Source organism: Urocampus carinirostris, chromosome 1, assembly GCF_059441175.1.
Source record: "Urocampus carinirostris isolate Australia breed hairy pipefish chromosome 1, RoL_Ucar_1.0, whole genome shotgun sequence".
NCBI classification, from domain to species: Eukaryota; Metazoa; Chordata; class Actinopteri; order Syngnathiformes; family Syngnathidae; genus Urocampus; species Urocampus carinirostris.
The window spans coordinates 30,826,804-30,843,141 of record NC_142349.1 but is presented as its reverse complement, the minus strand read 5'-3'; the positions used below and the strand labels follow the sequence as shown (position 1 = coordinate 30,843,141).

Genomic DNA, 16,338 nt, shown 5'->3' with positions numbered 1-16,338 from the left:
CATGGTCAGTTAGCACCTGAACTGGATATCCCATAACCACATGTGCCGTTTTCTGTAGGACCTTCGCCAATCCGGCAGCATATCTCACACAATCCGCCTGCTTTTGTTCAATTCCATCTAAGGGCACACTGCAATACATCAAAACTGCCCTGTTGACACCCTGCTTTTGATACAATGCCGCGTTTACTGTCTTTTCATTGGTGGCCACATCCAGATGAAATACCTTAGTATAATCCGGAGTGGCCAAGGATGCTGCCGATGCCAATTCCTGAATCAATTTTACAAACTGCGCGTCGTCCTCTGGGGTCCACTGCAGTGTAGCCTTCAAATTGCGGACCCCCTGTTGTTTGACCAGGGCCCGCAAGCCTGCTGTTTTATCCACATAGCATGGGATATAGGCTCGACTATAACCACACAGTCCCAAAAATGACAACATTTCCTGTACTGTTTCCGGACGTGGATGTCGCAGAATGGAGCTACGGTGATCTGGGGACATTGCCAAACCGGCAGGTGTAATCACACGTCCCAAGAACACCACCGACTTTCGGCAGCATTGTAACTTCTTCCTCGAGACTTTGAAGCCCAGGTCTGCAAGCTTCAACAGCACTGCACGTGTGGCTTCCACACACTGGTGGGATGTCTCTGCTGCAATGAGAAGATCATCCACATACTGTAGGAGGACCGAGCCCTGAGGTAATTCACATAAAAACAGCAAATCCCTCAATACTTGATTAAAAATTCCTGGTGAATTTTTAAACCCTTGTGGGAGTCGTTTGTATTGCAATTTCACCCCTTTATATGTGAATGCAAACACATGTCTTATATTTTCAGCCAGTGGTAGACAGAAATAGGCGTTGGCCAAGTCAATCACCGTGTACCACTGTTTCTGAGGATCCAGTGAGGACAAAATGCGGTGGGGGTCAGGAACCGGCAAAACTGGAGTTATTGTGATATCATTTACTGGCCGTAAATCGTGGGCCATCCTCCACGTCACCCCATCAGCCTTCTGGACCGGCCTCAGAGGTGTGTTCCAAGTGGACGCCGAAGTTTCCAACACCCCCGCATCCCAGAGTCCCGCCACTGTATCCTCCATACCTTTGTCTGCTTCCTTCGGCCAGCGATATTGAGGACGGCGCACCGGAATGGAACAATCAACTTCCAATTGAATTGGTTCCACTGTGTGGCAAAATCCCACATCAAATGGACCCTGTGACCACAAGGTCTGTGGCATTTGATCCAGCATTGCCTGTGCTGACTCATGGTCAGTCTGTTCTCGTCCATGATGACGGTCCAGAAAGACCAGTTCCAATTCTGATTCATCCACCATCCTAGCCATTATCCTCCAACTTTTCGTCGTGGCTGAATGCCACACATCTGGAATCTCAGTTAACATCCAATCACTTTGTTGTGTCAGCCGCTTCACCATGGGACCCAATTGGCGGGGCTCATGGCCTGGCGACACAGCCAATGACACGTGAGGCAAACCCTCATCGCTCATTTTGTACCACTGCTCCTGCTCAGGCGACAACTGAACATATGCTGCCACCCCTTCGGGGCCCACAAAGATGCATGGTGCTCTCAATGTCCAATCATCTCCCTCAATGTCTTCAAATGCATCTCTATACACATCATCCGAATTTCTATCATAATATAGAGTGCAATGCAACGGGTCCACCGGGGAATGGTATGGTGCCAGGGCCTGGATCCAGGGTTTCCACAAAAGGTAAGTGGAGTAAACGCCTCCCCCAAATGGGGTTTCAGGACTCAGCTTGGCCCAGTAAATCCGTGCCGTCTCTGGCACCGTGGGGAGTGGCGCCATCAACCACTGACCCCTGGTTGTAACTGGCTGGGAACATTCCAAAGTTTTGCCATCCGGAAATGTCACAGTGAGTCCCTTGTCTCCACACAAAATTTGTGCTCTCAGTGCTGACAACATGTCTCTTCCCATCAAGTTAATGGGAGTGTCCACTGCGTGGACATATGAATGATAGAGTTTCTGTCCAGTGTTCGTAATTTCAGTTTTCAACGGTCGAGTGAAAAGCAGAGTCTGAGGACGTCCCGAGAAGCCGACCAACGTTGTGACTCGTCTTGACAACGCTGAGCTTGGCAGTGGCATATTAATTGATGAATGTGTCGCTCCCGTGTCCACCAACATCTGGACTGGAGTATCCGCCACTGTCAACTGAAGCATTGGCTCTGCCTGGCCAGTGCTTCCCGAGCTTCCCAGGCCCCCCTATTCGTCCTGGCCATACCACGGATCAGCCTGGTAGTACTGACCCTGTGGATTCGGTTGGGGTCATGGGCGGGGCTGTCGTGGTCCCCCTTGGGGTGGGGGCCCCGCTGGTTGGTTCTGCTGCACCGCCCCTGGTGGAGGTGGGTTTCCATGGCAATCACGTGCCCAGTGATCTGGAGATCCACAGTTGAAACACGGCCCAGGGGAAAATCTGTTCCTCCCCTGACCTGGGGGGGCGCCACGCCCACGCCCTCTGTATCCACCTCGGAACCCCTGGCCCCGGCCTCGTCCAGCCCCCGCTGGAGCTTGAAACATCTGTTTTTGTTTTGCCTTTTCCTGTTTTGCCTCACCATGCAACTTTGCCAACTGCAGCTTGACCAAGCTAGTCGCCAGAGCATCAGTCTCCTTCTGATCTTTATTAGCTTTTTCCATATATATGCGGCAATGGTGTATCAAATGCCTCTTAAATCTCGGCTCTGGACAAACCAAAATATCTGGATCAACTCTCAAAATCGTCTGTACCTCATTTGGGAGGCCATTCAACATCGCCGTCCTGAACATCATCTCAGCCTCAGGAGTACTACCTGGATGTTTACCTGTTGTATCAATCCAAATTTCCAATGCCTGAGCATAATGCTGTTCAGGTGTCACATCTTTGCCAAGATTAAAAATTGTTGGCACCGCATCCACTGGGGAGGGGAAAGCTGCTTTTAATTCCCGAAAGAGAGCCTCTGACACTTCAGCCAGGGGCGTCTCTCTCCCCAACTGGCGGGTGCCTGCTGCCCCCTCAAGGCTTTGTAGTTGAACAAGGGAGCATGATCCCAAAATAGCTTGTCGTAAATCCCCCAATGCTACTCCCTGTCCTGACATGGCTGCCAAAAATTTAGTAATCCAGGCTCGGGCCCCCTTGTGTAAGGGAGGCAACTTCTCCACCAACGCAGCCACATCCCGGAGCACTAATGGCTCATACTGTCGACCTGCATGTGTCACCACAAGGGGCGCCATTGTCTGCGGGCGCTCCTGTTGTGTCATCATCTTCCTTTTACTGCGTGTCTGGTATCCTCCTACACTCACTTCCTCATTATCAGATACTTCCCCTCTGCTCAGAGCCCTGAGCATCTGTTTCTGCTCTCTCATCAACTCTTCATCATCATCATCACTTTCCTTCGCTTCGTCGCGGCCCCCCCTATTACTGGGCGTAGCCTGCTTTTGCTTCCGCGTTTCCGCCATCACCTCCTCTAACATCTCTCTTTCCTCACTCTGCACTCTCTCTCCTTCAAACAACTTTCGTGACTCCTCCTTCTTTAACAACTCTAAATTTCGCCTGCCCCCTGTGCTGGGTGTGCCCTCATTTCCTCCTCGCGCCGCCCCTGGCGTGTGCGCGGGTGACTCTGTTACTCCCTGCTGCTCTCCTCTCAGCCTCCTCCTTTCAATATTTACTGCTTGTTCGATTAACTGAATCGACGCAGGGGCCATGTGTGTATCCTCTCCTTCCACATCTAACACCATTCTGCCACCCAGTGTAACCACCGGAGCCATAATTGGCGCGGTCGGGTACGGCGGGGGCTCAACAACATACTGGTGAGGAGCGGGCAGCTGTGGATAGATGCCCCCTCCACTCCTCGTCTCATTTTCTAACTTACTTTTCTCTGCTTTTTCTTTACTTTCACCCTTCTCACTTTCTTCCTCAGCGATCACCGCCAATGCTGTCGCTATAACTGCCAACTGATGAATGCCCCGTCGATCCTCTTCCAACTCTTTCACTTTCTTTTCAACTTTCTTACGGTGTCGCCATCCGCCCTGGTCATTATCTCCCTTCATTTCCTGAATACAAGCCAACATTCTAATTTCCTTTTTCTGTAATCGTTTCGCCAGCTTCGACATATCCCATGTTCCCGGGTTTCCGCGGAACAATTCATCCTTTCTCAACTTCAAAAACAACTTCCGACTCCGTTCTTTCTCCTTCTTAATTTTCTTACTCTGAATCCCGCTTATCAATTGCGTTTCCAACTTCGAGTAATGACCATTAATCTCTGACCACACGTCAGCCTGTTCGTCTGTGCCACCGGACCCGAGATCCTTATCACACTCCTTTCCTTCTGCCATTCTCCAATCCACCCGTGCGTGTCCCAATCACTCTTATACAGAACAATTTAGACCTCTTTCACACTCACACTCACACGACTCTCACACCGATACGTAAATCCCAGATTTTAAACCGTATCAAAACCACGAATAGTTCCAAACTATTCTAGTAGGTAAATCCCAGATTTTACACCCTACTATAATCCACACGTAAATCCCAGATTTACTGCAATCCCTTCCTCACCGTTTTCCTCTTTTAATTTATACTCTTCTCCAATATGCAGAATTTAGACATATAGTAACAGGTATTCTGCTTACCTTTCAGTTGTGGGTACCCAGAGGAAAACAGGTAGGATGCAGGATTTTCCTTTTTCAGGTCGTCACCTGGTGTGGATTAGGGTCCCAGACCCTGAGTCCCAGACTCTGTGGTTTTCTCGAAGTTCCAAACTTCTTTACCTCTCATGCATCACGTCGGGGTCACCAAAGAATTGTTGGGTAATTTTCGTCTATTATCAAAACAAACAAAAGTTACTTATCTGACTCCAAATTACGGTAACCTTACCCGCCATTCATCCAACAATTACGCGCGCTCGTTCTGCAATTGAGAGGTCTTAGGAAGCCGGCATTTTCACACACGAGTGGATTTATTCCTTTACAAACAAATCTAATACAAACACCTGGATCTCGGGTCCCTCTCAATACAACCCTGTGCGTCTCTGTCACCTCAGCAGACGAACTCTCTCTTCCGAGTTGGCCAGGGCGGTTTTAGATTACACAATATGCAAATAATATGGCTAAATATGGAAAGACAACAACCTGGCATAAAATCATTGGCTATGTATATGCTGCAGTTAACTTTAGCTTTCTTATGATTGGCTTTCTTTGTTCTGCAGGATGGCGTGGCGACTCCTCCTTTCTGTGGTATGCAGCCGTTGAGCCTTGTTGGGTGATCTGGCGCCTCTTTATCTCATCTGGGTGTTCCTGTAACATTCCAGTCATGCTTTCGCACTCAATCACTCCTTATATGGCAACACAAGCACACCGCATACCGCAACCGCTCAGCAGCACAGCATAATAACATATTCTTTTACCATCCATCCATATTCTGCACCGCTTATTCTCAGTAGGGTCGCGGGGGTGCTGGAGCCCATCCCAGCGATCTTGGGGCAGTGGGCAGAGGACACCTTGAACTGGTTGCCAGCCAGTCACAGGGCCCACAGAGACAGACGAATCACTCATTCACACCTAGGGGCAATTTGGACCAGACAATTTTTTGAAGGCAGTACCCAACCCGAATTTCAGACCAGGCTCAGGCCTGGCATGGGCTGGCCTAGGATCTTAACTCTAGTTTGCATTAAATGTTTGTTCTGTTCATCCAGCCTTTATGTGCTGCCCTCTGACTACTCTGCCTAAGCCACTTAATGCTTGTTAATGCTTACCAATTTAACTTCACCTATGTTAGTGACAGGACTGCTTCTTCGGTCGAATTTGCCTCATAGGCCCAGCACTTCAAGCTAGAAAATATTCAATTTTCATTCATTACCAATATGTAAGTCACGGAAAAGCTTGTTTACAATTTCTACTCTTGAAAACACTCTACAAGTCAAAACGGTATATAACAAGCAGGTGAGTCCGACGTATTTGATTTCTGTTCATGTCTTCATCATATTACGAGATAAATGTGGATTTTTTTAACTGCTCTGCAGCTCTAGTGAAGTACAAAGGACTTCTGTGCGCTGTTAAAGAAATATACTAATGTGTGGTAGTATTAATGGATTTCCTAATTTTCAAAGTGAAAGTGATGTTCAAAAGGGAATCAGAATAAGTTCCTCCTGAAGGCTGAGCGGGGTCTCATTTGCATTCCTCTTTGGAGAAAAATCCAAACAAAGGCGAACATTTTCTGAGAGGGATGTTTAAGTACCCCTTTTAAAAAAGACATCACAGATAGGTAACTCTTGAGGCGTTCTCAATACTGATAGTAGGTACCGATACAATGAGTAATTATAGTTTGCACACCCACTCACACACAACAAAAGCCTGATAAGTTTAAAGAAACACCCATTATAATTTTCTTTAAAACTGCATGCAATTAAACGGAAGAAAGGCTGGTATCAGCACTGATGTCACTGTCTGGTATAAGTTATCACTTATCTCAACAATATCCACCTTGGAATAGTAGTAGATGGAAATTTGATTAATATTTTGTTCGCAGAGCACACCTTTTTATCAACTCAGAGGTTTACCATTTTATATCCTGCTATTATAAAAAAAAAGCTTACATAGAGAAATTGCCCAGGGGTCTGGTTCACATAGAAGGTTTAGTGAGAACCCAGTGTGTTTTTACCCAAAGTTGGAAAAAAAACGCTCGGTTTTCCATTTCACAATGCAGGGTGAAGGATTTCATCCATTTTACTATAAAGGATTTTATACGATTAAATACAAGTTACATTTCTCGAGTGCAATGAAGATTTTCACTGAGTGGGCTTCAGGTCACGCCGTTCCAAATGCGGAATGTTTTGGCTGGGGAATTTTGATAACAGGACTCTGACGAAGGACGTCAGGCATTGTTTTGATAAGCGCTCTGCTATTATGAGTTTTTTCAGACATCGAGGCGAGGGGGTGGACCCCACGTGGGGGCTTTCATTGGCACGCCCATAGGAGGAGCCGACACACCAGCTTGCGGAAAAAAACGTGGGCCGAGGAGGAAGCAGAAGATCGAGAAAAGAGGCTTGACAGAGACTCAAGCGACACTAATTTGGCTAATTCGGAGTTCACTTAGCTAAATTGTTTAAGAAATTAAATCTGCCCCCGTGTGAAAATGTCGGCTATTCTTGCCCATCTTTTCCAATCAAGAAACGAGCGCGCATTGTCAGGAGAATGCAGGTTGTGTTAGGTTAATGGAGTCGGATAATTAATTCGAACAATTTGGCAAACGGTACATTTTAATATTGAATTCCTAACAAGGGTCACTCTAACCAGAGAGGGAGGGGTATTTGTTTGGGTTTTGCGAAGAGAGTTAATCTGAGATCTCAACTAGTTGCCATGATAATATCGTCTTTGAACCTAACTTGCTCGGTAGCAGGATATTCTTCAATCAAACTCACTTTCATATGACTACCTCATTCATTGAGTTAGATGACAAGATTTTTTGAAGAGTGACGTAGTGATATTAATGGTGTTAAAAAAAAAATCAGGTCTTTATCAAAAGACCACTTTGTTCATGCAGTTCACATTTCACGGATCCTTTAGCCATTTCCACGGAGGCCATGGCGCCCAATTTGCCACGCCCGTGTGGCGCCAGCTGTGGCTCGTTAACAGATTGGCTTTCTGTCTATTTTAAGCTCAGCGCTGTCACACTTCCTATGTCAGCCCGTCAACGAACTTCTGCCCCGCAAGACATGGGTTTCGACTCGGTCCTGTTCCTGTTGGTATTTCCTGTCCGGTATTTTTCCCATTTATTTGTCCTGTTTAATTTTGGTTTCCAGTTTTGTTTCCATCTATTTTTGCCCTGTTTATTATTTTCTCCAATTTTCGTTCCCGTCTCATTTCTCCTATTCATTTTCGATATCCCGATTCATTATCTATCCTGTCTGTCCTGTCCTGTCCGGTATCGACCCCATCTGTCCGATATCAACTTGGGCAATTGGAATCCATCTCGTCGGTCTCTGGCTTCCTGTCTTTCCATGCTAGACGCTACCTAACGTGCATGACTCCCCATTTCCCCTAAAATAAAAGGCCGGTGTAAGAACGTCACGCGTTTGGGTCCTGATACTGTTCTGGTTCTTGACAGTGTCATCCTACTCTTCAGAGATGAGCTTGACCGTGGCATTATTGGGTTATTGTACCTAAATAAAACAAATTAATTGCTTACAATTAAGAAAACTCCCTCTAAATCTGGGATCTTTATTTGGAGGGTCCAGGTGGTGAAAACGCATGGGCTCCCAGCCCTGTTGCCATGGTGACTTGACAAATCGGGGTTCCATTCATGTGATTTATTTTAAAGAGAAAGTGAGCCAGGTAATCGTACACTCAAATCTGCTCTCTTTTTTATGTCTTTGTAGCATAGGTCAAATTTAGGTTCTGTGCTTATTAAACCGCCTTGGTGAAATAGAACCCCCAGGCTTAACCAAACTTGGTTCACTTTTCTTTGAATTTGGTGAATGGTAAATGGTTACATGACATTCACATGCTGAGCCGTGAATTAACATTATAAACCGTACTACATTATTAGAGGAAGAAGGAAAATGGTTTGAAACAGACATACTACTGTAACAAGTATTATTAGGTTGACTTTGTATATAATGTGTCCTTAAATCTAGAAGTGATTCCTCACTTGTATGAAAAGAGCCAATCTTGACCGCTATTTCATCTTTAATCTCATCTTGTCCCATTCGGATGATAGGGAAATGTTAATGTAGGAGCACATTTTTTGTTGTTTTGCCTGCACATAAAATCCTGGTCATTAGAACCTGAATCATACAAGTCTGCATTGGGTTCTGTACAGGTTGCTCTGGACATTGGTTTTATTACAGATCAGAAAAAAACAGCCATTATAATTCTTTTAAAACTTTCTTGAGAATGGTTCAGAAGAGCATAAATCTGTATTGTAATTGAAATATAAGGAGAAAGGTGTACAAATAATGCTCACAGTAAGTGCTGAGTGATGCGTGATCAATAGACGCAAGAAGGGCCTGCCAACTCTTTCAAACAAGCGGTCGTCATGCCAGGATCCATTCTCTGCAGCCAAAACTGCCATTAGGTTTTGAGCAGAGAATTAAGTTATGACATTGAACGAAAAAAGTGAAATACTGCACAATCAGGATACAAAATTGTGGTTTGATATCCTTCGACTGCTGTTGTGATATTTTTCAAAGATGTGGGACAAAGTGGGCTGTGTAGTGACCCGAGCTTCAGGGAATGGATTCCAGCTCTCTCAAAGTCATCTATCAGTGTGTCCTTGGGCAAGAAATTTTACAAACTTTGCCTCGAGCGCCTCTCAAACTGGTGGATGAAAGACTGTTTGGTGGTGGTCGGGAGGGGCGTAGGCGCAAACTGGCATCCACGCTTTCCTCAGTCTGCCCTTGGGAAGTTGTGGCTATGGCTACGTTTGTTGCTTACTGCCAGCAAAGTTGTGTGCATGAGTCAGTGAAAGAGTAATGCATCTTTAAGAAGTTTGAATGTCGTGGAAAGCATAAGTCCGTGTAGATATTGCATGGCATTTGGTAACAACCCAACAGAAGGGGGCAAAGCACAAGCAAGGTCATTATACAAATAGACGTCATTTCCACAACCGATAAAGTAGCATCCTTTTTTCCTCCTCGCTGTTCTCGTGCGATGCTTGCCAGAAGCATGGACTAACACTCCATCTATATTGCCAAAACTGTTGTATTGTTGCCTTGCTGACTGATAAGTTAATAGTTTAGTAGACGGTCAAAATAACGAGAGAAGAAAACAAAGGATTTTTTTTTTTACTTGATAGACAAAATAATTCAATCAGCAATTTAGAGTTAATAGTCACCAGACCCTGATATCCAGGTTTATTAATTGTGATGGCCTAGCCACTCACAGCACTAGTGAATAACTGAGCTGAAAGCACAGTTGTAATGTGTTGTGAGTGGCATGGCCACACAACTATTAATCTCTTCCAGGATCTTATTATAAAAATGATTATATTATCTTCCGTAAAGGTTTGGCTTGTTTCTCCTCCCAGAGCTTTTGGAGTTCCCCAACAATTTATCACAACTCTTACAATTGCCGCGGGAATGGTCTAGTTATACTATGTTGTCTGGTAGGAGCTTTCCAAAATACTGGAGTCTCCTTTGCAGGTGTCGAGTATCAAAAAAAGAATGAAAGTGTCTGTGACACTCTATAAAATAAGAATATTGCTAGGAAACCTACCAATTTACGTGAGAAAGCCAGACTTAGCATGTTAAATTTGTTTTTGTACCTATGGTTTTAAGTTTGTTGTGTCGCCAAAACGTTGTTTTTTTTGGAAGATGAAGAAAAAATCATGTGCAGTATTTGCATAAGGCATTTGATGAGCCGATGAGCAATAAGCAATTAAGTATATTCAGATCACTGTGACATTTAAATCAATTTAAAAAAACAGATGAACAGCGGTTTACTGATCTTAGTTAAAGTATTGCTTGTAAATGTAATAATTATTTCTTGTTTCATTTTTATTCCAAATGATTGTTTTGCAAATAGGGCGGTACAGCAGCTGGGTGGTCAGTGCACGGTCCCACGGTGCAGAGGTTCAGGGTTCGAGTGCAGCTACCGCAACCTCTCCGGGTGGATTTAGCATGTTTTCCATGTGCCTCCGTGGGTTTTCTCCAAGCACTCCGGTTTCCTTCCACATTCCAAAAACATGCATGTTAGGTGAATTGGCCGGTCCCAGTTGTCCCTAGGTGTGAATAGGCATGGGAGATGTCTTTCTCTGTGTGCCCAGCGACTTCCTAGTAACCAGTTCAGGGTGTCCTCTGCCCACTGCCCGAAGATAGCTGGGATGGGCTTTTGCAAATACAACAGCAACTTTTTTGGTTGAACAGAATAATTGAGGGAAGCATGGTGGATGACTGCTTAGCACGTCCATATCCCAGGTCAAAGGTTCTGGGTTTGATTCCAGCTACTGGTCTCCCTATGCGTAGTTTGCATGATCCCTGCATGCCTGCGTCGGTTTTCCTTGCTCACTTCGGTTTCCTCCACCATTTCAAAAACATGCACAGCAAGAAATAAACCTGTACAGACTGAGTTGCACCTGAACAAAATCAGTTTTTCAGAGTAATTACTCCTGATTGGCTATTGTTCCTAGTGCACTAATGGGCCCGGTCTAATAGTTCCCAAAGCTGTCAGAGAATGTCTGAGTAGTGAGCAACTATTCACACAGACGAGGGACGTTTTTCAGCTCACTGCTGCGGAATCAATTCTATGCTGCAGGATATTGTGAGCTCAAAAGTCTTTTTTCTCTTTTTTAATTGCCCCACGGCACAATTAGCCTGAAGTAGTAGTCAGTGGTTTTTGGAATGGCAAATGTTATTGGAGTTTGTATTAGTGATCCAAATGTGAATTGATCAACGATTTCGGGGTTACAATTGAGTGTGACAGCTCTTTGATATATATATATATATATATATATATATATATATATATATATATATATATATATATATATATATATATATATATATATATATATATATATATATATATATATATATATATATATATATATATATATATATATATATATATAATGTTTGGTGAGTTAAAATTGTCTTAGTTCCCTTTTTAAATAGTCATACAGTCTTGAATAAAGAATCCATGAATAAAAACCTATGTTGCAATGCAATCATTATGTCTCCATTCCTAATTGCACATTTATTCCCAATTTAGACACGTTTATGTCTTCAGTGTAAGCCTCAGGCCGAGTACTGCATATGTAACAAATGATTCATTTTTAATAACAACTTCCACAAAATGAAGCCGCTCATTATTACCAAGAACGGTTCCATCTTTTACTGATAAACAGCACTACCCTGTGGTATATAAGCTTTATTACAAATCATAAAGAGATACAGTATTTCTAGATAGATAGATAGATAGATAGATAGATAGATAGATAGATAGATAGATAGATAGATAGATAGATAGATAGATAGATAGATAGATAGATAGATAGATAGATAGATAGATAGATAGATAGATAGATAGATAGATAGATAGATAGATAGATAGATAGATAGATAGATAGATAGATAGATAGATAGATAGATAGATAGATAGATACTTTATTCATCCCCGAAGGGAACTATGATTCGTGTTAAAAGGAGCACACAGGCACACGGGAAGAAGAATAAATCATTAAATATATGTATTCATATGTTTTGTGGAATGTTTGGATATGATTGTAAACACTTTAGGATGGATGAAGTGTTACAGTAAATCCACAAAAAGGCCTGTGCTCAGGAATAATTCATATAACAAAGAATAAAGTTATTCTTTCACCTTGTGAAAATTAAATTGTTAACTTTAACTTTATTGTCGAGTATGCTATATGCATAATTATGAAAGTACTTCCCTTTTCCCACGTGCTAACATACAACAAATAGGTACCATACAAATGACAAATACCAGCAAGGTCAAAATAGATACATGAAAAAGAATATGCATGTAAAAAGATAAAAATATTTAAGGTCTTAAATCGAAAAAAATATTGCAAATTATAGTCGGAATCTAAATAGAACCATTTTGCATTGATTTGGCAGAAGGCAGATGGATGTGAGGGGTGTTGCAGGGAGAAAACTCCGAGTCCTGAAAACCTGATGGAAGAAGCTGTCCTTGAATCTTCTGGTTCGGACTCTAAGACTCTGCAGTCGTTTCCCTGATGGCAGCTGGTTAAAAGGTTGTGAGATGAGTCGGTGGGGTTACCTGCAATCCTGGTGGCTTTGTGGGTGAGGTGACGGTTGTATATGGGGCGTAAAAGGGACACCAATGACCTTTCCAGCTGTTCTCGAGGTGTGCTGCAGGGTCTTCCGGCAGGAAACGCTGTACTCGGTAGATATGTCATACTACACAGGGATGCAGCTGGTCAAGATGCTTTTGACGGTGCCTCTGTAGAATGAGAGCACGATCGGGGCTGGGACGCTTGCTCTCCATAGCTTGCTGAGAAAATACAGGCGTTGATGGACTTTTTGGGCCAGGGATGTAATGTTATGGCTCCAGGACTAGTCCTCGCTGATATGCACACCCAGGAACTTGGCACTGCTCTACTGCAACACTGTTGATCATGAGTGGGGCATGCTTGGTTTGCACCCTACTGAAGTTGACAACAATCTCCTCGGTCTATTCCACAATCAGGCGGAGATTGTTGCCATTGCACCACTGGGCAAGCCTACTCTCTTTACTCCTGTAGGTTGAAACAGATTTATAACATTAACTCTAGAGTTAAAGCAGTTAGAGCTAGAAAAAAAAAAACAAGAAGTAATTCAGATATAACTCAAGAGTTAAAGTAATCCCCAAAGTTGAATCTCAAACGCCTACAGCACAAAAATACAAACGGAATGAATCATTTATGGAGCAATCCAGCGAAACTGGATAATTTCCCCGCGGCGTGCCTGATGAACTTGAGTGCACCAGAACTGGTCGGGAATTACTGGTCCAGATAATGAATGGATGCAACTTCTCCCCAAAAATTTCAGCATAACTTTTGGGTCATTGCAAGCGTCATAGGGGGGGCTATTGTTTTGGCACTTAAGTATGTTTAACCAATTGTTTTGAAAGCGTTGAATGGTCAAATTTACTCAGGAATAAGTCACAAGTATAAAGTCATCCCTATTACCTAAAGCAGCTTTGAAGATTCACTAACAATTTCAGTATGATGTCAGCAGTCTATGTGGAAGTGACCCTCGTCTCATCAGAGAAGAAACATATGAATCCGGGTCACATTTAAGTTGAAAATAATCCCTTTATAATGCGTGGGATTTAATTAATTTAAACATTTTGAGGCTTTTTTTGTCACTTGAACGTTATGATTTTTGCCACATAAACAATGTTGTCGTGTATTGTGTATTTTGTTTTTTGTGTGGACATGAAAGCCCACCTCAGGTTTTCTGGTTTTGAGTTGATTCAGGGATAAACTGCAATGGCGTTTATTGTTGTGAAATACATTAAATGTTCATGTCAACCAAAGGAAAAAACACAATAGCTCTTTTGTTTCATGTTGACAATGTCTGTGTATTGCAACATTCATTGCAGCCGGGTCATTATAGAAGGGACGGGGGGGGGTTACCTCATGTGCGGTCCTTTCTCGGGGTTTTTTCATTATTTTTAATGCTGAGGTTTTAAGTTTTTCCTTGCCTTCAGGTAGGTTTTAGATCAGGGGATGGTGTAATAATCGTCTGATAGCATGTGGTCTGTGCAGCCCTATGAGATTTCTTGCAATTACCGGCTAGACAAGCAGGGTTGGGAAGGGTTACTTTAACTTGATTACTTTCAATTACTTTTGGATTACTCCAATACCAAATATGCTAATTAAGACAAAAGAAACTAAAATGAATAAAATTATGACTCACAACAAGTGGTAAGCTTTCTCTCCTGGCTTTGATCTCTTTGATCTCCGGGAAAACTAACATAAAATGCGACAGAAACAAAATGTTGTTGTTTTTTTGCTATTTATTTCCCTTTTATTTTCTTTGTTATTGTATGTGTGTGTCTTGCTGTCGGTCACCCCTCTTGAGGGATATGACCAAGGTAGATAGATAGATAGATAGATAGATAGATAGATAGATAGATAGATAGATAGATAGATAGATAGATAGATAGATAGATAGATAGATAGATAGATAGATAGATAGATAGATAGATAGATAGATAGATAGATAGATAGATAGATAGATAGATAGATAGATAGATAGATAGATAGATAGATAGATAGATAGATAGATAGATAGATAGATAGATAGATAGATAGATAGATAGATAGATAGATAGATAGATAGATAGATAGATAGATAGATAGATAGATAGTATATTACCATTATCTGATGCGGCAATTAACTTCTCAGACTGAAAGATGCAGTAAAACAGTGGTCCAGCGCCAAACTTTCTTTGGTGCATAAATGGAAATTCTAAGGTGATTTTATCAGTGTTTTTTATTACTTTTACGAATACACAAGTGGTTTGAATACCGGTACATTATTTCACACATTGGTGATTTTAATCTGAGAGTTATTTTCTCTTTCAACTAGGTGAAAAGTTGGGTAAAAAAAAAAGCTTAACTTCAAATGTGTAAAACAATGTATTCTTTTTGAGGTTCAAGATGATTATGGTGTGGACTGGACTGGACAACTTCCGGCCATCAATTGAAATTTTCATCCCTGAGGTCCAACTACTCTGCTAATGAACGATAACTTGATTTTTTTCAAGGTCATACACAAACACAGACCCTTCTGACACTGAATGTGTACATTTCTGGACCGCATGGACGTTCCAACATCATTCTTCAGGAGGCACTCAATGGTGTTTTATTATTGCATCACGTTATTCAGCTCCAATTGAAGAATACTTTTAGAATTTCTGGAATGAAAAAATAAAGATTGTTACTACCTTGCTACGCATATCCTCACATGAAGCCTATAAAGATCCTTCTCCCCAGGCAATAGTCATCAATTGCCATTTCATTGTTGTTGACCAAGGGTTTAAGGAATATACGGCCAATGAAATGACAAATAAATCCTGCTAAATGTATGGTCTTATGCGGTGAATTACAGTCCTTGACATTATAGTACACACATATATGTAGGTGCTTGAACACTTGTGTCAAAGTTGCCAAATTTATTTAAAGTTAAAGATGACGAAAGAAGAATCTAGCAACCAATCATTGCAATCCCGAATACTTTACAGATTATCGTTTAACTTTTACAGCAACCTGCCTCGTGGGCTGCCGAGAAAATAAACAATTGATCACAATTTAATTACATTTTACCGACAAAAATACTGAACATTTTTAAGTAATTTACCGTAAACCCTCTTCTGCCATTTTGCCCCAGAGTTCTGAATGATACAGCAAATATGCTTGCAATTGTTGAGCTCTTGTACCAGACAGCATCCAAACTTTGCGTGCTTTTTGTGGAATCTCAAACTGTGGACAACCAGTGAATATATTCTACATGCACACGATGCTCAATTATCGGTAAGGTTCATAGTGCAGTGGTTAGCACATCCACGGACACGCGAAAGATCCCCGGTCGAGACCAAGTGAAAACATAGGTGGGCTTTCCCAAGACACTCTAAATGGTAAGGGATTTAACCAACCAAACAACCAACCATGTATAAGGAAGTCATCCATTCTTGTATTCAGAGTACAGTACTGTGGTACTGGAGCATTTTAAAAAAATCCCTCGGTAAAAATATCATCCCATGGCTGGCAGGTTTTTAATTGGATCTGCTAAAGTAACAAAAGCTGCAGAAAGAGTTAAGGTTAGCTTTTCTGGTTGCAGTAGTTCTGCGACTTGTAGTTTGCC

General features: G+C 42.5%; 1 protein-coding gene across 1 annotated transcript; it reads right to left on the bottom strand.

Moving 5' to 3' along the window:
* Positions 1-1,634: 1,634 nt before the first annotated feature.
* On the bottom strand, positions 1,635-5,403 carry LOC148374289 (uncharacterized). Its single transcript, XM_088334886.1, has 2 exons — positions 4,903-5,403; positions 1,635-4,824 (listed from the first exon to the last, which is right to left on the bottom strand). Exon 2 carries the CDS (start codon positions 4,337-4,339, stop codon positions 2,297-2,299), a length of 2,043 nt encoding a protein of 680 aa, XP_088191012.1. The 5' UTR covers positions 4,340-4,824; positions 4,903-5,403; the 3' UTR covers positions 1,635-2,296.
* Between the last annotated feature and the right edge of the window lie 10,935 nt (positions 5,404-16,338).